Source organism: Cheilinus undulatus, linkage group 16 (genome assembly GCF_018320785.1).
Source record: "Cheilinus undulatus linkage group 16, ASM1832078v1, whole genome shotgun sequence".
Lineage (NCBI taxonomy): Eukaryota > Metazoa > Chordata > Actinopteri > Labriformes > Labridae > Cheilinus > Cheilinus undulatus.
This window is the reverse complement of record NC_054880.1, coordinates 3,327,901-3,352,734: the sequence shown is the minus strand read 5'-3', so window position 1 is coordinate 3,352,734 and position 24,834 is coordinate 3,327,901. Positions and strand designations below refer to the sequence as shown.

The 24,834-nt window shown below is 40.6% G+C and overlaps 1 protein-coding gene across 1 annotated transcript; it reads left to right on the top strand.

Annotated features, from left to right (window-relative positions):
* Positions 1 to 1,756: 1,756 nt before the first annotated feature.
* si:ch211-191i18.2 (uncharacterized protein LOC564095 homolog) lies at positions 1,757 to 23,825 on the top strand. Its single transcript, XM_041807940.1, has 5 exons — positions 1,757 to 1,914; positions 14,502 to 14,585; positions 14,665 to 14,918; positions 19,886 to 19,976; positions 22,851 to 23,825. Exons 1-4 carry the CDS (start codon positions 1,848 to 1,850, stop codon positions 19,958 to 19,960), a joined length of 480 nt encoding a protein of 159 aa, XP_041663874.1. The 5' UTR covers positions 1,757 to 1,847; the 3' UTR covers positions 19,961 to 19,976; positions 22,851 to 23,825.
* Positions 23,826 to 24,834: the final 1,009 nt, after the last annotated feature.

The following is a 24,834-nucleotide window of genomic DNA, read 5'->3' as shown; positions in this document are numbered from 1 at the left end:
AGAGAAGCTTGAATATGTGCATTCTCAGACATCCCTTCAGTCAGAGGTTGAGGATGTTAATGTTGGAGAAAAACATTTTCTTATACCAGTGTTAATTTTGACAGCACTTTTAATTTACTTTTAGTTATAGTCTTTTGCCAAAGACATCTTTTAGTTTTATTCATAATTTAGTCATCCACATTGTTTTAGTTTTTGTCTAGTTTTAGTTGACGAAACTTCCCAACATTTTAGTCGATGAAATTTACAGTAAATTTAGTCGACTGACTGGGTCTCTCCCCAACTTATTCCACCACCACACAGCAAAGCAGTTGTGATTGAATCTCCCCCATATCTCATCCCACCTTTCCACACAGCCAGGGTAGCTGTGATTGGATATATGCCTGATCTGCCCCTACTTTCTACATGATGAAATTAGGTCTGATTGGATAAAGTCTCTGTCAAACATTTTTGTCTCGTTTTTATTTGTTGACTAAATTGTCAATAGATTTCGTTTTAGTTTTTGTCCATGTGCCCTTATTTTTATTAGTTACTGTCTCGTTTTCATCAGGGGAAAAAAGGCTATTAATGAAAACTGTAATGAAGATAATGAGTCAACAAAATTAACGCTGTCTTATACTAATCCCGTCTTTATTTTACATTCATGCATCCATCATTCTATGTTCATTGATCCATCATTCCACCATAAATATACTGCCAACTGTACTTAAGTTAACTTCATTGTTATGATTCATCCATCCATCCATCCATCATCCATCCATCCATCAATCCATCATTCATCCATCCATCATCTTTGTTTCCATCCATCATCCATCCATCCATCCATCCATCCATCCATCCATCCATCCATCCATCATCCATCCATCATCTTTGTTTCCATCCATCATCCATCCATCCATCCATCCATCATCTTTGTTTCCATCCATCCATCCATCCATCCATCCATCCATCCATCATCTTTGTTTCCATCCATCCATGTTTCCATCCAGCCAGTCCATCGTCTTTGTGAGGTTTTCTTACATTTGTCAACAGTCCAACCGTGAACCCATCCATACATCCATCTTTCCCTCCCTCCTTTTTCACTCTTTTGTCTCTTTAATGAATTTCTCTCTAAAGCCATGAGTGCTAATCTCAGCCAATCACAGCACAGAGGGGCGGGACTATGCTGAACTTTGCTTTCATCAGCAGAGGCATTAATGAAGGGTTAAATTGGTTGTTAAACACCCATAAAGGAGTAAATGTTCATGCATTTATTTGGCCCCATCAGAAGACACATGGGCCAGGGTGGAGGGTTGATGAAGGGCCCCTGATGGCTCCATATGGTTTACTTTTGGCCCACTTAGGACCCAGCTGGTTCTGTGTTTTCTGTTTAAATACTCCTCCTGTTTGTACCACAAGACCAACACACCTTTAACCCTTCAGAGTCCGGTAAATTAGAGACCCTGTAGAGAGGTGAGTTTGTATGAATCATAGTAAAAATAAGACTTATAGACAGAGGATGTGATATGTATTTTTTTATCACATTTATAGCACAGATACAAATACTCCATGCTCTCTAACCTCTCTCTCTCTCTTTGTCTCTCGTTCAGCTCATGTTTGGCAAATGGGAACAAACTTGGCAGGAAAACCAGAACAACCCCCCCTCCTCTCCTCTCCTCTCCTCTCCCCCCTCCTACTCCTCCTTTCCACCTCTTTTCTCCTCCCTCCCTCTCTCCTCCCCTTTTCTGTTTCTCTCTCTCTCTTTACGTTCATTCACAGCTCAGTTGCTCAGACCATCACACCTCTGCCCTGCTCTCTTTGTCTCTCTGTCTCTCTCTCGTCCTTCCATTCATCCTCTCTCTCTCTGAACGATGTCTTGTCTCAGTTCCTTGTCTGTTTATCTGAGTGGAGCCTCACTGATCCTCCTGCTGACTGCTGGTGAGTCCTTTCTACATGCATCTGTGTGTGAGTGAGTGTGTGTGTGGGTTGACATCTTGTTCATGAGTGCGGTGTGTGTGTTTTGCAGCTGTTTGACTTCCTGTTCACATTGTGCGTGTAAGTGTGTTACGCTGGATTAATCTGACTGTTTCACTGAGGATGACATGTGTATCCACACACGCAGCACAGCTATGCTTTAACAGTTACACTACCATCCATGCTGGTCGAATACTTAGAAAAATGGGAGCAAATGCAGTTTAAGCACAACCCTAATTCCAAAAAAGTTGGGACACTGTGTGAAAACAGACTGAAATTATTTGCAAATCTCATAAACCCATATTTTATCCATGATAGAACATAAATAACATAACTGAGAAATTTTATCATTGCATGAAAAATATTAGCTCATTTTGAGTTTGATGGCAGCAACACAACCCAAAAAAGTAGGGACAGAGCCACAAAAGGCTGGAAAAGTATGAGGCAATAATGAAAAACAGCTGCAACTAATCAGATATACGGGCATTAGGTCAGGTCTGCAAAAAAACTACATCCAAAATCCACAGAACAGTTTCAGGAAAGTGTCCCTTAACATAAAACTGCAGACTTTAAAATATCCCACCCAGGGGCGGAGCACAGGGGGAAAAGGGTACTGATTACCCGTGTCCACAGTAGGGAGGGGCCCTCAAGGAGCCTGCGATGAAAAGAGTGTTTTTATCTATTTTTTCGTAGTAATCAGTGTCATTATTAAATCAAAGCGACGAAATGAATAGGTCAACAGACTGAAATTTGTATCAAATAGAGTCAAATAAATACTGGGGGGCCTCTGCTCCTCCCTTAAATATGTTCAAATGGTATAGTCCAGCACTGAGAAATAACGCAAGAAAAATACAGTTTAATTACAGTAAAAAAATGTGCTCATAAATGGGGAAATTATGCTTAAAAATACATTAAAATGCAAATATATTTGTAAAAAATGATGCAATTGTTGTTGTTGGCTAGCTGGGGGGGGGGGGGTATTCTGGGACCAAAATCCCTAGCTATGCCCCTGATCCCACCATCTACGGTCCGTAACATCACTAAAAGATCCAGAGAATCTGGAGACATCTCTGTACACATGATGGTCAGCATTGGATACTTGTGATCCTCAGGCCCTCAGGCAGTAGTGCATTATAAACAGACATGATTCTGTATCTAAAGCCCCTGCATGGGCTCAGCAACACTTCTAGAAATCATTGTCCATCGACACAGAGAGGCCATGCATTTAAAAACGTCTGTTAAAACTGTATCATGCAAAGAAGGAGCCCCTCACTTAGAATGCACTGAGGCAAAATGGAAAACTGTTCTGTGGTCAAATGAATCAAACTTTGAAAGTGAGTGGGTTTCCATGACGGAGCAGCTGCATGCAAGCCTCACATCACCAAGTCCGATGCCAAGCATTGGCTGGAAGGTCGTAAAACACATGGAAACTGGACTGTGGAGCGATGAATCCTGCTTCTGTGTTTGGCAGTTGGATAGGTGAGAGTGGTTTGGCAGATCCTGGGAGAACGTTACCTGTCTGACTGCACTGTGCCAACTGTGAAGTTTGGAGGAGGATGATGGTATGAGGCTGTTTATCAGGGTTTAGGCTAGACCCCTCATCTCCATTACAGGCCAATCTTAAAGCTTCAGCATACCAAGATATTTTCTATGCTTCCAACTTTGTGGCAACAGTTTGAGGTAGGCTCTTTTCTAATCCAGCATGACTGCCCCAGTGCACAAAGAAGGACCATAAAGTCATGGTTTGATGAGTTCATTGTGGAAGAACTTGACCGGCCCACACAGAATCCTGAACTCATCCACATCCAGCACCTTTGGGATGAATTGGAACAGAGATTGAGAGCCAGGCCTTCTAATCCAACATCAGTGCCTGACCTCATAAAAGCTCTACAGAATGCAAGGGCACAAATTTCCACAGAAACTCTCCAAAATCTTGTGGAAAGCCTTCTAAGAAGAGTGGAGGCTGTTATAGCTGCAGAAAGGGGCCAACTCAATATTAAAGCACATGTATTTAAATGCAACATCATTACAGTCCCTGATGGTGTGATGGTCATGCAGACTAACACTCTTGTGTCTTATGATTAGAGGCAGGAGTGTGCGGGTCAGCTCTGAGACAGTTGTTATTTCAGTGCATCATGATGAGGTTAAAGTACATTTTTATGCCCCTAAAATACATTTTTTACTTTCAGTTTTATTTAGACAGCCGTGAGAGTGCAATCGAAAAGGTGTCATGGATTTTATTACATGCTGTAATTTTAGGCACCTAGTTTGACTTTGGGTGATGGCAGGCCTGTAGAGCAGTAGCAAAGAAGCAAATCTCGACCGTGAATGAGAACGTGGAAGTTTCTGATGCTAGAGCAAGTCTCTTCAACTGAACTTTCCAGTCAGCCCTGCTGCATGAACTCTAGGTGAGATGGTGCACGAATGCAGTGAGAACTTTTAAGTTAAGTTCACAGCTATTAAACAAGTGAGGGTGAAAGTGCTGATGTCACGTACGTATGAAGCTGTTCGGCTTGCACGTATGTTGCACGCAGCTCAGTTGTTAAAGTTTGATCTCCAGATCCTGCAGCCCACATGTTGAAATGGGCAAGACACTGAGCCCTAAATTACTCCCAAGCGGCATCGCCAGCTGTGAATGAGTGGAATCAGTTAAACTGATGAACCCTCAGCCTTCAGTGTTTGAGTTCCTGTTTGAATCTGACAAATATGAAAGTGTGCTGATGATAGACCATTTACCACTCAACAAGAAAAGTAAAAAACCCATTCAGTGATTACAATCTTTAAAACATTGGAGAGCTTACACCAAGAGAGGGAAACAAAGGAGAGTAGAGGAGGAAATAAGGGAAGGAAAGGGGAGAAGGGGAGGGAAGACTGAAAGCAAAGGAAGGCAGAAGTAAAGGAAAGAGAAAAGAAGGAAAGAGGAAAGTCCATCTTATTACAGCCTGTAGTTGATTGACTATTTAAACTTCTCCATCAACCAGAGCCATTGTTACTACAGCGAGTCAGCACTTATCTCAGAGAGTGTTTTCACAGTGAGATGGTAATCCCCGTCTTTGTTTAGAACGTCACAGCAGCCCTCAGAACGAGCAGAAACACAGACTGTAAATAAAAGAGGTGTAGATCATGATGTGCGTAGTTATATAGCACCAAACTCTTGTTATTCATCCTTTTTTTTTGGTTAAAAGTTGCCTAATGAAGTATAAAGTGTCACTAAAGTGCTCTCAGTAGGCCAGAGCTTCAGCCAGCAGCTTTTTGGTTGGTTTAATCCTCAAATGCATTCATCTGTAATTTTCATCAATCTTCTTCTTGGTTGTTTAGTTGTCTAAAAATGCTAAATATCCTAAAAAGGGTAGATGTGCTGCAAAATTTCATTCTTTGAACAATTTAATCACGTTTCATTCCGTTTTGCCACATTTTATTTTGCATCTTGGCACAAAAATTAACCAGCTGTGGCGTCAGAAGAGGCACACAACTTTTTAAAGTCACCTTTATGTTTTAGATTTAATTCATTTACCATTATGCAGAAGTGGAAAACTATGTGACTGTTGCACTTGAGAAAAAGTACAGTTACTCTGGTTAAAATTGAAGTGAAAGGGGCGCAGGTGGCCTAGTGGTTTAAGGCATACCCCATGCATGTGGACGGCCCTGGCGTATGGGATAAATAATCCTTCCAGTGGGCTCTTGGTCTACCCCGGGGTCTTCTCACTGTTCGACATGCCTGAAAGACCTCCACAGTGAGGCGACCAGGAAGCATCCTGGTCAGATGGCAGAAAAACCTCACCTGGCTCCTTTCAATTAGAAGGAGAAGCAGCTCTACTTTGAGATCTGTCCGGATGTCCCAGCTCCTCACCCCGTCTCTAAGGCTGAGCCCAGACCCCCTCCTGAGAAAACTCACTTTGACCACTTGAACCTGCGCTCTAATTCTTTCAGTCATTACCCAGAGTTCATGACGATAGGTGAGGGTTAGAACATAGATTCATCGGTAAATCCACTGCTTTGGCTTCTGGCTCAGTTCTCTTCACCACAATAAAGAGGGACAGGGCTTCGCATCGATCTGCCTGTCAATCTCATGGTCCATTCTACCCTCACACGTGAACACATACTTGAACTCCTTCACTTGAGGCAAAGACTCACTCCCCAACATGTCCACAGACTTGGAGGAGCTTATTCCACATCAGCTGCTGAGTAGGAAGCAGCAAACTGTCTCAGAGCCCGCTGGAGGTCCCCAGCCAAGGAAGCCAACAGAACCACATCATCTACAAACAGCAGAGACGAAATTCCTCCCGCTGACTGCACTTTGAGAAGCTGTACATTAAAATCTAATGTTTCCATACTGACAAGAACAGAAAAAGCATAGATCTCCAACCAGGTTGTTCAGGTAAAGTCACTCCTCAATAACAAAGTAAAATATGCAGCAAAATTGACAGGGTTAATTAAACTCAAAGAGTTAAAATGTAATTCTTTAAACACTGCATAAAGTTTAACTACACTGTTGAAAGTCAACCTCAGAACAAGGCAATGCATATATTCTACCCTACAAGTCCTTTAGGAGCACCTAAAACTCTAACTCAGTGGATAACTTCACTCATGGTGCAAATATGTCTCACATCAACAAACAGCAACAATTCACCAGAAACACGACCAAAAAAAACAGTAGAAATCACTGCAACAGTTAACATCTAAACACAAAAAAACACATGTAAAACACACAGCTGCAACTTGCTGAAAGATCAGAGTGTAAGACCAAAACATTCAAGCATAACTTTCTAAATAAAAACAAAGGTCCTCTTATAATTCTGATAAATTGTTCCATTCTAAGACCAATTACAGGTAAAACTGGGACTTTAATGAGTGAGAATTAAACTTTTGGTTGTCCTGATTGCAATAATGTATTTAAATTGAAGGTAGAAGAGGTTAAAAATGTATAAATAACTACGGATGAGACAGGCAGCCCCAACAATGGTCCGGATCTTTAAGGGTTAAATACTTAAAGTGTTTGGTATGTGTATTTTGAATGTAAATCTAAATGATTTGTAGCAGAGTGGTAAAACAGCAGCAGTGAGCATGCATTTCTTTCCTTTATAAGTCCCACCTGTCCCAGAGACGTGTTAGAGTACTCTGTGCTGAGTTTGAGTTATGATGCTCCTCTAAGAGCTGAGTGCTGTTGGATATTTGGGTGTTTATATTTCAGATTTAGGAATGTCTCATAGTTCTGTTATCTGGAGAGATGAGGTTCAAAACACTTCGTTCTAAGGCTGGGAAAACTGACAATGCAAAAGTTTTTCTCTTTGTGAAATATCAAAAGTGAAACCAGACAGCCCTTTTTATGAACATAAACATTTCAACCCAATTATGTTTTTTCAATACAGTCTGGCTGCAGACCACAGAGAGAAACAAGGTAAGGGTTAGGATACCAGAAGTTAAACAGTAAAAACCGGACCTGCAAAACCTGATTACAAAACATTCAATAAACAAAAAGGAAAAAAATCTAACATAAAAACATTTTAACATAGCTAAGGCTGAAGTAAGCAAAGCTATATTAGCTACGTAGCTAACATAGTTGAGTCTAAAGCTATGTAGCTATGTTAGTCACACAAGCTTTGTAGGTTACAAAGCTACATTGCTGAATCCGAAGTTAATGTAGCTACATCATTGACGTACGGTATGTAGGTTATGTAGCTATATCACCTACATAGGGTACGTAGGTGACATAGCTACATTACCTACATACAGTACATGAATAATGTAGCTACATCACCTACATAGGGTATGTAGGTGATATAGCTACATAACCTACATATGGTATGTAAGTTATACAGCTACATTTCTACATACGGTATGTAGGTAATGCAGCTATATCACGTACATACAGTATGTAGGTAATGTAGCTATATAACCTACATAGGGTACATAGGTAATGTAGCTACATCACCTACATAGGGTATGTAGGTAATATAGCTACGTCACCTACATAGGGTACATAGGGAATGTAGCTACATCACATAAATACAGTAGGTAAGTAGCGCAGTTATGTCACCATAGCAATAGGGCACAATGATGAGTTAAAGCCTTTTGATTTGTTCTAAACCTCATGGGACAGTATCCAAAGATTTAAGGCATTGAGGAGATGCTTGCATGTACAGAACATCACCATAATCAATCAGACTTATTTCTGAAATAAAAACCCAGCACAACTTTAAATTTTAGACTAGTTTCTCAATATGAAGCTTGAGGCTTAAAAATCAAAGAATCGTCTATCAAGAATCCAAGATATTGATAAGTTAAGACAGAGACAACCACATCACCCTGAGACATGGTGATGGAGGGAAAGATCAGTGGCTTCATGTTTGAGTTTGAAAGCATCGTAAGCAGTTCAATAAATAACCGTGTCATCTGTGTATAAATGAGCATTTGAATTTGGTAGGAACACTTACATCTCCTCTCTGATAATCTGAAGCAGCCTCTTTTGTCTGCAGACCTTTAAATCATAACTCACTTTGTGGACATAGATCTGCGTGTGAACTGACTATAATAACACTGACTGACTTACTTTTTAGGTTCATGCTTTGGCCCGTGTCCCATCTGTTAACATGGAGGAGACTGAGCTTCATACCTGTACTGCTGCCACTAAGTAGTGGAAACTCTAAATATTTTGGATTCTCCTTTCACTGAGCCGTCATGTCATCAGTCTTTCTATACAGTCCACACAGTTGATTTACAGCCTGCTACAATAGAAGAAAACCTCAAACACTGAATTGTTTTCAAAGAGCTGTTGTGAAATCAGGAATCTTTTGGCCAAAACAATCAGACATGAAGCTGACATGAACGCCAGCAGGGACTGAGAGGGTTCCAAATAAAAGACAGACAAGTGAAGGTTGAAGAGAGAAGGAGAGGGGAGGAGAGGACAGTGAAGGAGAGGAGAGGACAGAGGAGAGAAGGAGACGACAGAGGAGAGGAGAGGAGAGAAGAGGAGAGGAGGAGACAGTGAAGGATAGGAAGAGACGACAGAGGAGAGGAGAGAGGAGAGAGGAGGAGACGACAGAGAAGAGGAGAGAGGAGAGGAGGAGACGACAGAGGAGAGGAGAGGAGAGGAGAGAAGAGGAGAGAAGAGGAGAGGAGGAGACAGTGAAAGATAGGAGGAGACGACAGAGGAGAGGAGAGAGGAGAGGAGGAGACGACAGAGGAGAGGAGAGGAGAGGAGGGAGCAGCTTGGAGCCTTCAGCATGTTTGATGAACAGCTGGTTTCTGTAAAGTTTTTCTGAGGTTCATGTGCCAGCAAACGCCCCCGTGAACTGTAAGAGACCCCCCCACATGCGTGCTCTCATTTTCTTAACTTAGCTTTTCTCTCCTTCACTTGGCTCCTTCTCTTCATTTCCTCTCCTTGTGTCTCCACTGTATTTAAAACTTTATTAGAAAGTTCTTCTTCTTTTTCTTCTCCTTGCTTTTGATTCCACTTCTTCCCTCACTTCTATTTTTTACCATTCCTTTTATTTCCTATCTGTTTTTGTCCCTTTTTCCTCCTTTTGTTTCGTTTTATAGTTCCTTTCCTTTCTTTCCCTTTCCCCTCTTCTTCTTTTCCTTTTAATTCTCTTTTTTATGCCTTTTCCTTCATTATATCATGTCCTTTCACAGAAATCCCTCTTTCCTTTCCTTTCCTTTCCTTTTCTTTCCTTTCCTCTTGTCTCTTTCCTTTCCCCTTGTCCTTTTCCTTTGTCCATTCCTTTCCTTTCCTCTTGTCTCTTTCCTTTCCTTTTCTTTCCTCTCCTCTTGTCTCTTTCCTTTCCTTGTCTCTTTCCTTACTGTCCTTGTTTTTGCTTTTCTTCCTTCCTTTCTGTTTTCTCCCACCACCACTCATGAAAACATCCCTTTTCCTCACAGACACACTCTTTGATTGACACATGATCCCTCTCAGTGTGTGTTCAGTGTGTGTTGAGTGTGTGTGTTATCCAGAGCGTATATTTGTCTTACGTGTGTGTCACCTGCTTCTCATTTTCTAATCTGTGATTGACGGGCTGTAAAGGATGACACACTTCCTGTTTGGGAACAATTAACTGCCCACCCCCTCAGTTCCCATCCTAGTGAGTTTGTGTTTTGTAAATTGGGGTGAAGTTAGCCTTTAATCTCACGTTACGCCAACGCCGTTTAGCTGTGTGCCAACATGTAACACACATGAGACGGAGAGGTCCCAACAGATTTGTCAGATTAATGTGGAGAGATTATCACAGACTGACCTCATTCAGTGTCAGTTAGAGAGAGAGTCAGGAGGAAACAGAAGAAGAAGGTTTCACTTGTTGGTTTCATTCATTAAAGTATAAAAACAGCTGGGATACACTAAAGTTACACTCTAAACCTACACAGTCATGCTTACACAACACTGGTTTTCGACTCCAAATCTCATGAGAGGTTTTCATGTTTACTGGAGTTTATGAAACTTTTGGTTATTACACACATACACCAATATTCTCTTTAGATGTACTTTTAAAGCCATTACTGAAGCATTATCAAGGATCAGTGTGTTTTGGACCTTTGGACACAGAGTGACTGCACTAACTGATGTCAGAACTAATTTGCCGGTCTCTTAAACAAACATTCTTCATTTCTGTGGCTCTCTGACTGAAGCTTTGCATCCCTTGTTGCTGTGTGCATTGAAGCTAAAGGCCATAAGAATGAATGAGGACAAATTAGCCACGAGCTAAGAGGCTAGCATGCATCTTTAACAGCTTTTCTCCCTCGTTTTACCACATAGTGATGTAATGCTTGGCAAGCAAACCTTGTGAAGTACTGGTTAGTATGCCAGTACTTTAATGCCATCCTCTCTGCCAATTCACCAGCTTATTAAGCTAATGACAGGCGTACACTTCCTGACATTGCTTTGTTTACCTTCCACTAGCACCTACCCATGAGCAAACATAAAGGAGAGAAACAGAAACAGTGCAGACGCTTCGTGAAGCTTCTTTCCTTCATTCTGTGGCCATAAAATAGAGAGGAAATATGGATATTTCTGTGTAACTTGAGTTACAAACTAACCCATTACATTACTCAGTACAACAAAAAGAGTAATCTGAGTACTCTAATGGATTACTTTTTTATGCATGCAGTCTAGACTTTCAGACATAAAACCACTTTCAGTTTACATTCTAGTGCATTCAGAAGTATCAGGATTACCACTGAGTGTTTGATGTCAGTGCTAAATGTCATATGAATTATTTATAGAATCAAAAATGAGGTGGTGCAGAGTTTGGTGCATGTTTGACATACATGTGTGTATAGGACACACTGTTGGAGAAAGCTTCCTGGTTGGGGTGGTTAAATATTTGCCGTCTTTAAGGGTCTACCGGTCAGAGTAAGAATTTAGACTCTTAAAACAACAGTCTCTTCCTTCGCGGGACCCTCCTGCTGCTGTAGCTCTCTTGATGTTTCCTGTCGTGTCACACCTCTGTGGGAATCCTTCAACTGGATCTCAGCTTTATGACTGTTTCCACTCACACCAGTGTCCTGCTGGGAGATGACCAGTTCAGATAGTCTGGATTTAAGAGCAGATGCAGTTTTTTGGTGCTGGTGGTGGTGGTGGGACGGGGGCGTTGGATGAGGAAACTCAGCACGCCATGTGATTTATGTCCCGCAGGATTTCTGCAACATAAATGCGCATTTCTCCATTTGTTTACCTTCTATCTCCCCATAAACTCAGCATAAATCAGAATGTTTGTCTTTAATCTCTCATGGCTTGCTATAAAAAATGTTTTCCTGTGTCAGGCTGTGAGAAAAGCAGAAGTTTGTAGACCTGCAGAGAGAAAACAGAATGTTTTGGGTTTTACAGATTCAGTGAGAGAGAGAGGAAACCAGCAAGGCTACAGACAAGAGATAATGTAAAATATAGCAAAAGGGTGCAACCATATTTAATGATACATTAATATAACGAACCCTGATTCCAGAAAAGTTGGTACTCTGTGAAAAGTGAATTAAAAAGAATACCACAATGAAATGTACACACATCCTGAATTTGATCCCTACAACATGTTACCAAAGAGTTGGGACAGGAGCATGTTTACCACTGTGTTCTATCACATTTTCTTCAAACAACTCTGTCAGCATTTGGAGACTGGAGACATTAGCTGCTTAAGGGGTTTCTTTCCCATTCTTTCTTGATGTATATCCTCAGTGTGGAGATTTCTGTTATTGTATTTTGTGCTACATAATACTTCATACATTTTCAAGAGGAGACAGGTCTGGACTGCATGCATGCCAGTCTAGTGAGAGGGATCTGGCTGCAGACCGAACATCTCTGATGGCAGCTCTCTCAGACCATTCCTCTAGGACACAGTATATCTCAGAGTGGAAATACACACTAAGATGTTCAAATTAAAATGGATTAAACTTTCGTTTCGGGTAAGGGTTAAGGTAGCAGTTAGGATACCAAAAGTTTAACATCAAAAACCTGAACTGTACACTTGATTATAAAACATTTAAAGCCAAGTAAACAGTCATCTTAGTGGAAAAAGCTTCTAATGCAGCCAGAATAGCTTTCATAGATCTGTTAGCTACTTAGTAAGCTACAAAGATGGGCAAATGGAGCTACATAGCTATCATAGCTAAAGCTAAGCTGTGTTAGCTACATATCTACGTCTACTAGATAGCTAAGTTGGCTTTAGCTATGTTTACTAAGTTTGAATTGTTTAAGCTAACTTAGCTACATTGGCTTATGTAGAAACTTTAATTGTGTAGCCAGTGTGGCAATGTGAGCTTTAGATAAAGCTATCAAAGAGAAAGCTACGCTCACAAAGACGTTACATAACCTATGTATCTACGTGGCTAGGTTAGCTTAAGCTACATTAGCTTTAGCTACCTTCACCATAGCAAGTTTTTTTAAAGCTCACATTGCTACATTGAATTATGTTGTAATGGTAAATATGTAACTAGAGTAGCTTTGTAAGCTTAGCTAAAGCTAATGAAGCTAAAGCTAAGCTCACAAAGATGCTACATAACCTATGTATCTATGCATCTAATTTAGCTTTAGCCCTGTAGCTTTAGCAATGTTAGCTATAGCTATGTTTGCTAAAGCTCACATTGCTAAAGCCAACTTACGACTTATGTTGTAATGTTAATTATGTAGCTAGAGTAGCTATGTTGGCTTCAGATAAAGCTAACGAAGCTAAAGTGAGCCACGGTTTATGTTACTACTTCTCAAACAGGTTTATATGTAATTTAACCTCAAATTAGCATTTGATCTTCTTCTGTTTTATCTATGACATTTGTCCTTGTCTGTAATGTTTGTAGTGTGATTATTTAATGTAACTGCCAGACTTTGTTATGAATTAAAAAAAAAAAACTAAAACTGGAAATCCTTGTACCAGCAAAGGCTTACAGGTTCAGAGAAGTGGGCGGGGCTTCTGGTAGTGAATTAAATGGCTTTAACTTTGTATGTTAAAGTCTTTACCTGAAATTCTCGTACTGTTAGCTGATAGTGGTTTTCTGAAGGGGCCCATGTTGTAGTATCTGTCCCAGAATGATGTTGGTTTTTAATGTAGTACTGCATGAGGGGTCAAAGGTCACAGGCAGCTATGGACTGTAGATGTTAAATCTCTGTATTCCTTGTAACTGCATGCTGAGGGAAACGTTGAGTTGTTCATAAGCCATTAATCACAGTTTTTAACAAAGTGGAGAATCCACTGTAATCACTGATTATGACAAACTGAACGTTTCAGCAGAGCTCTCTTTATACCCAGTCATGCTACTATCTAATGTTAGCAATCAACCTACATACCTGTGGAATTTTCCAGGCTTTTTTGAGCATCCATAACTTTTTCCTTTTCTTGCTTCTGTCCTGTTTTTTTGGAGCATCTTGCACTCATCAAATTCAGGATATGTAGCAGTTTCAAAACTGAATATCATGTCGTGATTTGCAGATCATTACATACTTTTTTGATTCCTATTTTACACACATCCCAATTTTTGTGGATAAACCTGGCAGTTTATCACCCAGAGAGCTAGTAAAGTGACCTTAATGTTCATCAGACTAGTTCTAGCATTGGTCTTTAGCATGGTATGAACATGAGACCCAATCACCTTGACCTTTGACCTCAAACATCTGATCAGTTCTTCTTTGAGCAAAGTTTGAGGAAAATCCCTCAAAGTGTTTTTAAGGGAAAGGAAGATGAGCACACAAGTAACAATAGCGGCTCCTGATCAGTGTGTTCAACAACAGACCCTGAACACTCCCAGACACCCACCATGAACTGACACACAGACACCATCATGCAGAGTTTCTATTGAAGGCAGATGTTTGAAGATGAAAGGCTGATGAGAAGGAATGCAGAGGTGGACGAACTTATGGAAAATAAAATACCTCACTGATAGACACACCTTTCTGACATCTTTAATCTGGGTGTGTTTTCTGCAGGAACTCTGCAGGCCTGCAGGGGTTAGCCTAGCTTAGCAAAAAGAATGTAAGCAGAGGAAAACTGCTAGCCTAGCCTGGCTCCATCATAACAACCCTTAGTGATGTGAAACGAGGTGAGCATCCTTCTGTGAAATCATTTGTTTTGTGTTTTCAGCGTGTCAGGCTCAGTACTACGACTACACGCCCGCTCCAGACTACGACTTGGACTACAACGCCACCTTCGAGTACAGCCTCTTCAGTAAGTCTCACACTGGAGTTAGTTTTTTAAGGAAAAACAAACCTTCTTACTGACTTTTAAAGGTGTTTTTGTGTCACAGGTAACACCAGCAGCGAGGATCTGGACAAGCTCAGTGAAATGTTTGAAGGCCCCGGGGACGAAGAAGAGGAGGAGGACACGGGAGGAGAGCAGCAGGAGCCAGAAGTGACTGTTACCATGCCAACTATCAGAGAAACCACAGAACAGGGAGAGGTCAGGGAGCAAGATGTGACTGTTACTGTGGCAACCACCAGAGCAATCACAGAGCGGGGGAGGTTTGATGTACGCGATGCTGCTTCGCTTCCAGTTTCTGCGGTAAGAGCGATGTTAGCGAAGAGTCTGAGTTATAGTTAGCTTGAACATGCAGTATGCTAATTCTGCCACCAGGGGGGACCTCACTCATTACAAATTCATCCATGACACCAAAACAGTGGTTTACCGTTCAGTGAAGCTGAGCAGTGCATCTCTTCAAACTTCAAAAAGTGTTGAAGGGTTCCATCATTACAGGGGTTAGAGGAGAGGGAGGCGATGGCTACTGGTGTGGTTTGGTTGAAGAGACAGCATGTCTGTGAACAATGGCTGCTGCTGAGGGGATCAGTATAGATTCAGCTATAGCAGCAGTTTTATTAACCTGACAATCCAGGCAGACTGTTCATGTATCCTCTGCATGAGATATATTTCACATCCATTAAACCTTGCTTACAAAGTGTTTTGGGATGGGCAGGACATTTCAAAAATTCTGTGAGGTGATTGGACAAATGCTCTGTCTGTCAAATTCATTATGAACCAATCAGAGCAAGAAGACAAAATGAGGTAAGGGGTAGCGCTGAGTCTATGGACAGTGGAGCTTGTTGGTGGATAAAACTCATAATGAGGCTGGTTGGTAGAAGTGTGAAAAGTCAGAATTCTTTGATGAAAGCCAGAATTCTGACTTTTTTTCTCACAAGTATAAAAAAAGTCTCTTTTTTTTCAGTGGCCCTGACCCTCATCCATATTTCCCCTTTAAGACAAATTCATATCGGTCTCAGAGGTCCCTAAAACACGCCTGTTAAGTTCGTTTGGAAGTTTTTGTTGTTTGAAAAAAAAAAGACACTCCAGTATTAGATTTTTGCATGTTTAAAAACCCCTCTGTTTCAGCCCTGCTTAGATCGAGCTGTTTCTGTGTCTGTGGCTTTAAATGTTAATCAGCTGTCTGACTCCGCCCCTGGCCACACCTCTCTCAGGAAATTGATGTGGCTTCATGGATGTGGCTCTCCCGATCCTTCTCTCAGCTGGCAGCTGAGAGTAACATCAGGAGAGGAGGGCGGAGCTTTCTTCTAAGCGGGGAGGGCCAACCGGAACTGGGGGCGGGGCTAATTCCCCACATGACATCATGAGGGGAAAATCTGAGAACAGCCTCATTCAGCACACATTTTCTGAAAAGTGGAGAAAGAGTGGGGAGGGAATGGATTATTCGGAATCTTGGGGGGATTGTGGACGGGCCAGGGGCTCATGTTTTTGTTAGAAAAGCCTTTAAAAGTGATTTTTGCAAAATATGTGACCTTTAAGTGTTTTATTTTCTTATCTTTGCTTTTCTGTGAGTTGTCTTTTAGTGTTTTTATTCTTATTTCAGCACTCTTTTATTCTATTTCATTTTATGTTATTTCATTTTTATTTAATTTGGTGATAGTTTATTCTACACTTTATCCTAACCTCCAGTGTTTCCTCATTTAAACCTTGAAGACAGCGTTTCCTCAGTACATACTGCGTACATATGTTTCTATTCTTATAGTGTTTTTATCAATGATGTATTTTGCCAAGATTATATATGGATTAGGGTCAAATTTCCTGTTATCTCTGTTAGTAAAGCACTTTGGGTGACATTGTCTTGTATGAAAAGTGCTTTATAAACTAAAAAAGGTGTATTTTTAATGTTTCCAGCCCTGTGAATTTAAGGCCTTTTACATTTTTCAAACCATCTTCTGTGTCTTGGCCTGGATTATTTTTGACAATGATTTTTGGTCATAGGTTTCCCATCTCTTCCATGAGAACCAGCAGTTTGTGGGACACCAGAATCCTAGTCAAACCATGTTTTAGCTTTTAAACACAGTAATATTAAAGTGAGAGACTCTGGTTGATTCGTACTCTTCTTCATCTGATAAACAGATGTTTCCCCTGCAGCTGGATTCCTATACAAACCTCAGACTCAGCTTAAAGAGCTGATGTTGCACAGCTTCACCTGATGTTGAGTCTTAAAGCAGACATGAACTTTAAACTTCACGTCATCCATTGATGAGGAAACAATAAAAGTTTTATTTAATTTATTCAGAACGACATGAATGAGAGCAGTATGACCCGTAAGGAAGAGTAAAACTCTGTGAAGCACATCTCTGCCAGCATCAACAAACTCTAACACACTCCACATTTTCATAAGTCGTGTTTAAACTCTGCTCTGTGTCGTAATAAGAATCATAAAACTGAATCAATCAGACAGTAAACAGCTGGGGGACAGGACCGAGACCACTCTGTGGTCTGTGGTCTCTGCTGTCTGAGGAGACAGACATGTCAACCAGAAGGAAAAATAAATCTCACAACACATGGTTCTCCTCGAAAAAAGACAGAAGAAGAAGTTCACACAGTTTAGATTCACTGAGACAAAGGACTATTTTTCTTCTATTGAAACCACAAGAACTTTAACTGAGAACATCTTCAGATTATCTCCTCGCTATTTTTATTTTTTCCTGACATCCGCCTCAGTTACTGGACAGGGGAGGAAGTTACAGAGATAGTTTGGTCCTTTTGAAGCGGGGTTGTTTGAGGTGCATCTTCTCAGAATGATAGTCACAAGGGGTGCTGGTCTATGTGGCCCCTTTTAGGAGAAACCAACCGGAAGGACTACAACAGAGACTAGCCCATATGGCAGAATAATGTAAGGATGACTGGGACACCTCACCTTTCATGTTAAAGTTAGAAAAACAACCGAGTATAGAAGAAGGTATGCATACTTTTCTCACTGAGGGCCACATACAGAAAAATATCAGGCCGACAGGTCAACGGTGACATACCTCACCTTTAGTTTATTAGAGTTCAAATATGTTTATTATTACCCAAAAGAGTCTACATCATGGCTTTCTATTAATGACTGATGATGACTTATTTTCACATTTAGACACACAACAAGAGCACAAAGCTGCAAAACCTCATAGGAATATTGGTGCTTGAGGATGATTAGTGGGATATGATTTGAGAATCCGGCCTAGAGACAGAGCTGGGGCAGTAACACGCCTGATAGATTGCCTCATAAATCACATTTATCTGTGAAAGCTCCCATAGAAAGCGTTTGGGAAGGACAGGACTTTTTGAACAAATCTTGGAAGGTGACTGGGTGAACGTTCTGTCTGTCATACTCATGACAGGCCAATCAGGTCGATAATGCTCAAAGAGGTAGTTTAATGTGCAGCTCCAGTGAGCAGCGAAGCATATTGTAGCTAAACATCATGCTGAAGCTGACTGGGAGTCGTGCAAAACCATCTCTGCTTAGAGGAGCTTTGCTGGTGGCTCTTTGCTCTTGTCTTCATAAAGAAATGTGGTGACATGTCAACACACACGTGTTGCTCCACTGTGTCACTTGGCAGCCAAGGTCAAGCTTGACGGCATCTCTTTTGTCTGGGCCTCTTCACCTCTGGTCATCTGCTTCTGGTTCTTAGGCCCTTGGGACATCCAGAGCATGACCAGGGGCTCATGACAACCCCAAAAACCTGCCCAGACGGTGCGCTGAAGCTGAGGACCCACTACGAGATTTTTTGCCAGATTTTACCCATGATTCCCAAGTGGGCAAAGTCAGCACCAGTCTGCAGTATAGGGGACAATCAGCTTGGATAGTTGGCACAAAAATCTCTCAGTGTGTGAGGGAAACCGACCCAACCTCACATCTGGGCACAAGCGGGTCGTGTGAACTGATTTTGCACCCAGGTGCAAACACGTGTCGTCAGCAGCCAATGAAAAAGACAGAACAAGAAGACAACGACCCACACAGACAACAGAAGCAGGAAGCCCAGTGTCTTCCATGTTTGTTTACAACTTCTCCTTCTTAAAGTTTTATCAGCAGTTGACAAACAAGTTGTATCATCACCACCACCAACTGGTGTGTTTGTTCATCCCTAAAACTGGCGCCTTCGCGAGAGTTTGTGCAAGTTTGATGCGCTCAGTTGGCTGTAATTGGTTTGAGTAATCATGTAGTCAGTGAGCCTTCATCAGCTGTTAACTGTGTGATTCCTAATCTTTCAGCTGTAATACAAAAATCTGCTGAGCCCGTCTGTTAGTGTGGACCTTGCTATGTTTTAAGATGCAAGGAAATCCAGAGCACAACCTGGGGTTGTGTCAATCCTCCCTCCAGTCTGATGGTGCCCCACATTTTTTCTCTCACTTCAGCCTCAGTTTTTGGCTCAAAGTTCTGCACAAATGTCCAAAGATTATTAGTCAGCCCCAGCACAGTCACGGCTGTAAAGCTGGTTCTTCTTGCTCAGTTTTCCTCTTCAACAACAGACACTGTGTGTGTTTTAATTAAGTTTACATACTATGAGGACCACGGGTTCAGTCTCTATCCAATAAAGAGCTAAACTGTCTTTGTGGACAAACTTCTGTTCAGATTCTCTGGTTTCTGATTTAATTTGTGAACCTTTGATAAATGTCAGTGAATCTTCAACGTTCAGAGCAGCTTGGCGCTCTGGGTGGGATTTAGAGGGTTTACTGTCTATGACCTGGTCTCCATGTCCTTACAGCCTGGATCCTGTTCCTTCACTCTGACTGGTTTCTCCTGAAAGGGGCCACACTGGCTGGAATCTCTAATGCACGACCCCATTAAAAAAAAAAACAAACTGTCCCTTTAAAGTCAAGCAAAAACAGAGCTTATGAGTATGCGTACATACTTAAAGCTGCTAGTTTGTTCTTCAGAAGTCACTGGTGTTTTCTGATGGAGAAGGAGCAGATCTTGTCAGAGAGGAGTTGGAGGACCTCAGGTGCCCTTGTGATTTACATTCTTCCAGATTTCTGCAACATTAATGCAGCTTTTTCCATCTGTTTACCTCCTTATTCCCCATAAACTCAGCACAAAACAGCACATATGTCCTTAGACTCTCAAGGTCCATCATAAAAACAGTTTTCCTGTTTCAGTGGGCGAGGAAAGCAGCCGTTAGCAGAGCTTTCGTCTCTGTTTAAACTTTACTGCTCTGTTTCCACTATGTGTCTTCACTGTCATGATGTATGGCTGCTTCTGCAGCTGACGATGTGTTTACTGTCTGCAGGAAATCTGGACGCTCATCTGGACTCTGATGATCCTGATCGCCCTGAACACACAGCAGCTACAACACACACTATGAGGCCGCCACTCATTCAGTAGGTAACACACACTCACAGTGCAGTATTCACGGCGTCCACTGGGAGGCGCTGCTGCCACACAGATGGAATCAGAGAATATCAGGGGTGTCAAACTCAATCACAGCAGGGCCAGAATCTGGATTTAGGTCTAATCAAGAGTATAACAGGGTCAACATTTAGTCATAAACTGTCAACTAATAAAATATGTATAAAAAACTTGAAAAATATTTTTAAAGGCAAATATATGAAAGAAGAAAGTCACAATCACAAGTTTAAAAGGTCAAATTTGAGTTAAAATATGAAATTGGGAGTCTTAAAGCTCAAAATATGGGAACGAAAACCATGGTTGAAAAGGGCAAAATATGAGATAAAATTTGACAAGTTAAATAAATAAATAAATAAATAAACAAACAAATAAATAAATAAACATGTGAATAAAAAGTCAAAATGTGACTTTAAATTTAAAATTGTGACTCTAAAACAAAGATATTCAAAAAAGTAAAAAAAATCTAATATTACATAAAAAGCAAATATTATGAGTTTCAAAGATCAGAGTGTAAAACTAGATCAAAATTGCAATTTCAGCTGAAATTGTGTGGGGATGCTGAGAGCTGAATTGTGGAAGAACTGCTGAAAACAGCCAAAAGCACAAAAATAGCATAAAACGGCCTAAAAGTAGCTGAAAAATGCATTCAATGGCTGAAAAAGCATAGCAATAGCTGAAAATAGCATGAAAATAGCTATATTTAAAAATCATAAAAGTTAGAAATGAGAAAAGTCATAGCAGTCGAATGATGAAGAAACTGAATTTTTTAAAAGTTTAAACGGTGTCGATACGTCAAAGTACGAGATAGCGGGCGCGAAAGAAGAAGAAGAATAAACAACTCGAATATCAATAATGTGGATGCTCAGCATCCCCACTTATAAAAACTTGAAACCATAAGTTTGAGTCATAATGTTGAGATGCTAAATTAAAAATAAGAAACAAAAACACAAATGAATTTCTCTTCCTACATTCCTGACTTTGAGTCTTCCTTCTCAGATTTTTATGGCTTAACAAGGATTTTTTAAATCCTCTAGGTTAAGTTTACATTTTTATTGTGGAGGAAATCTGCAGACCTCATACCAGTGGGCCAGTTATAATAAAAATATGTGGTGATCTTGTGGGCCGGATGGAACTGTAACATGGGCCAGATTTGGCCCCCGGGCCTGAAATTTGACAACCCTTGCAAAGATGATCAAGATAGGATCCAGATGTTTGATTCTGTAGTGTTTTCCCATGATAAAGAGAATATTTGTTTGTTTTTTAAGATTTCAAACTGCAATATCTTACCTTTTTGACTTAGTAATGCTGGTTTTCTGGTGATAAAAAGTTTATTTCACTTGTTTTCTTGAGATCTGACAAAGTGAAGTTGTTATCATGAGAAATCTAGCATCTCTGTATTAGGAGAGCCACATAAATACGTTTTAAATCCTGATTTAAAAGCATAGGGAACTGCATTTTGTAACTGGAAAAAAGGAGATAATATTCTATACCAATCTGTGCCTGCCCATACACTTCTGCTTATAAGTGAAAAAAACAATGAGGTAAAATAAAGATTTTTCCATCATATGTTAATAATATCATTTAAAGGGCTAATGCTAGTAACCTTTATTTATCATACTTTTGATAAAAGGAACAAAAAATTTCAGATCATCCAGATTTCTTCAGCCCAGGCTGTCACATTAATCCAGACTAATTAATGTGTGTCCACTAAAAGTTTTTGTAACTAAGAAGCTCATGTTTTTATTATTATAGTGTTTGACAGTATTACTACGGAGCCCTTGAAGGGGCATGGGCTGAAAAAAAGTTAAAGTCTCTTTTGCTCACAGAAAAATATCTCATGCTGACAAGAAAGTCGTTTTTATATTGTGCTTTTTTAACACTTTCTTTTGTGGAAGTCTGACCATGCTCAGATAACCTTTTTAATTTTAACTATAAAACAAAATAAAATCAGTGGAGCAGGACTGTTTAAGGCTGTAATAAACTCTTTAGCCTCTAGGGGTCCCTCTCAGCAGACTGAGCCCCATCAGGAGCAGCAGCAGCACAGAGTGTCACTAAAGGAAACCTGTGTGTAAACAGCTGAGATTAAAACGTGTGAAACTGAGTCTTCTCTGGTGTGTGAAAACAGAAACAGACCGAATGAATAAATGATGACCAGCATGAATAAATCAGACATCAACGTGCGCTCGGTCGTGTTTCACTGCAGGATTTTCTGTAAACAGAAAGATTTGACTGAAATCTTCAGTGACATTTGATGACGGATACATAGTCACATTAAAGACAGAAGCAGTACCAACTTAGTATAAACAGATACATTTGACAAAATGATGACAAAAACAAGACAAGAGTAGGCTGTAAAACTATGAGGACGGTCTTTTTATCACAAGGGTGGAGTGTTACCTTGTACAATGTTAATTTAAAATGTAATAATTAATGCAGTTATACTCTTTGGTCTCTATTTGGAAGTTAACACTGCTACACAACTCTAAATCCTCATTCAACATGTTCCTGTGTGTGTTCTGTTTGTTCAAAGACAAAATGAAAGAAGAGAAGTTTAAAGAGCGGACAGAAGTGTAAGAATAAAAACTAAAATCCACAGTGTAAATACCAACACACCAGCCTTCAGGATCACCTGCCTCTTATCGTAGTTGCACCCGTGTATAATCAGCTCACTTGATTCCTTCTGTCTGTGCTCTGAGTCTGACTTTGCCCCTCAGTCACACCTGTGGCCAAATGAAGACGCCACAGCACAAATCACTGAGCCCCGTTTCCTTTAGGGGTCCACTATCTCTGTCTCTGTTGTAAATGATCACCCTGATGTTCACTCAGAATCTGTTTCCTGTTCACAGCTGATCCTGGGTCAGCAGAAACACTCCTGGGTCACCTGACCTGAAGTAAGGGGGACCAGTCTCAGCTTTGACCTTTGACCTCTACATAGTCCAACGCCTTCTTAAAAAGGGGGAAGCCTTGTTCTGGAGAGGACGGGGCTGCAGGTGGACCTCAGCCAATCACAAAGCTTCTTCAGCACCACAGAGTCGACCTTCATGTCTCACCTTTTCACTGTTTTTACTTTAATATCTCAGCAAACAAACAAAGATCCCGTCTGACAGAGATTATGTTTATTCACAGAGTATGGAAGCTTATGAAGGACAAAACTGATGAGTCAAGACTTTTATAATGAATGGGTGTTGTTTTTAATTGAATCATGTAAAATATTTCTTCTGTCCTTCTGGAAAGTTCTCTCACAGTTTTGTCACTTCCTGCTCCACTTCCAGAAATCCAAAGACAGGAACTAAGGTCTTATTCTGACACAAGCTGCTTTCACACAGAAACTCCTGAACTCTTCCTGATCTGCGTGTTCACATTTTCACCTCACAGTGTGGGACTTTGTCCATCTACAGGATGAAGATGTCGCCTCTCCCTCTCAGCTGTTCGCTCTGACTTTTCCTGAATGTTTCCTGCTGAGGTCTGACAGAAAACCTCCAGGAAAAGTCAGGTTTGAAATGCGTTCACACGTGCAGCTCATTCTGAGGTTTTCAGGAGTTTTGTGCGTGTGTGAATTTCATTTTCACCAAATATTTCAGAGAAACAAAACACCTGCTCTCCTTCCTCGTCTCTGACTTTTATTTCCATTTTATCTGTAAAACCGTTTTTTAAACTCCCAGCACTTTGAGAACAATCAGCACTTAGAGACGTTTGTTTTAGTTGATTTTCTGTTTTAAATTGTTCTGATGAGATCGTTTTTATCACATCAAATTTGATGTCAAATGTATGTTTTTTTTTTTTTACGGACCATATATTTAGATTGAAGACGTGTCCCATCCTCCTATGTTGTACAAAAGTGAGGCTAAAATAACCCGATGATGAATGCTGACTTGTTGTGTTGGTCATAATATCTGGAGGCATAGATGAGTAGTATTTATGCATTTAACTTTTCAGAATAAATAAACATTAATGAGCACAACAGTAAGTAAAAATACAGAAACCATGTTAGAGAAGAATATACTGGATTTTATTTAATTGTTGTCCCATCTTTTGAGAGGGACCCAACTACAGTCAAGATGGCCGGCATGGGCGTCGCGATAAATCCAATCCATGCCGGAAGTCCCAAGCGGAAGTTTCTTCTTCGTGTTGGACTCAGCTGCCAGTGTTTCTCAGTCTTTTTTGCATCTAAGCCTAATCCTTGGTGCTGGATCTCAAATATATCACCTTCCCTACTGCCTTACTCTGAACCTAACCACTCGGGTTTTAATGCCTAAGCCTAACCTTAGACGTACGGACTTCTGGTTGAGACTTCCGGTATGGATTGGATGTATGTTGGCCATCTTGTCTGCAGCAAGGTACTCTTGCATCTGTTAACATGGAGGAAGCAGCACTAATGACATGTACATCATTCAACCAGCAGGGGGAGCTCTGAATGTTTCAGCTGCAGCTTTGGGAAGCTGGCATGTCGTCTAATGAACCAGAGAAAGAAAAGTTTTTAACTGACCCATCCGTCCACTTTCTACGGCCCTTGTCTCGCTGTGTGAGCAGAAGTTAAATGGAGAATGATTCTCCAGAACAATCTAGAACAGCTTTTAATTATTATTTTTTTAATTTTTCAATAAAAACACTGAAAAAAACTTCCTGTTCCTGTTGATTATTTGTAATGTTAAGTTTTTGAGGATGACTCTTGTGACTGTTAGCTGGTGTTTATAGATATTTTATCAAGACTCATTTTATTGATCTTATTCAGTTCAGCTTTCTTAACAAAGAACAGACAGGGGTGCCAGTGTAGCTCAGCTGGTGGAGCAGGATCCCTTATACTGGTCATGGGGTGTTTCCTGATCTCTG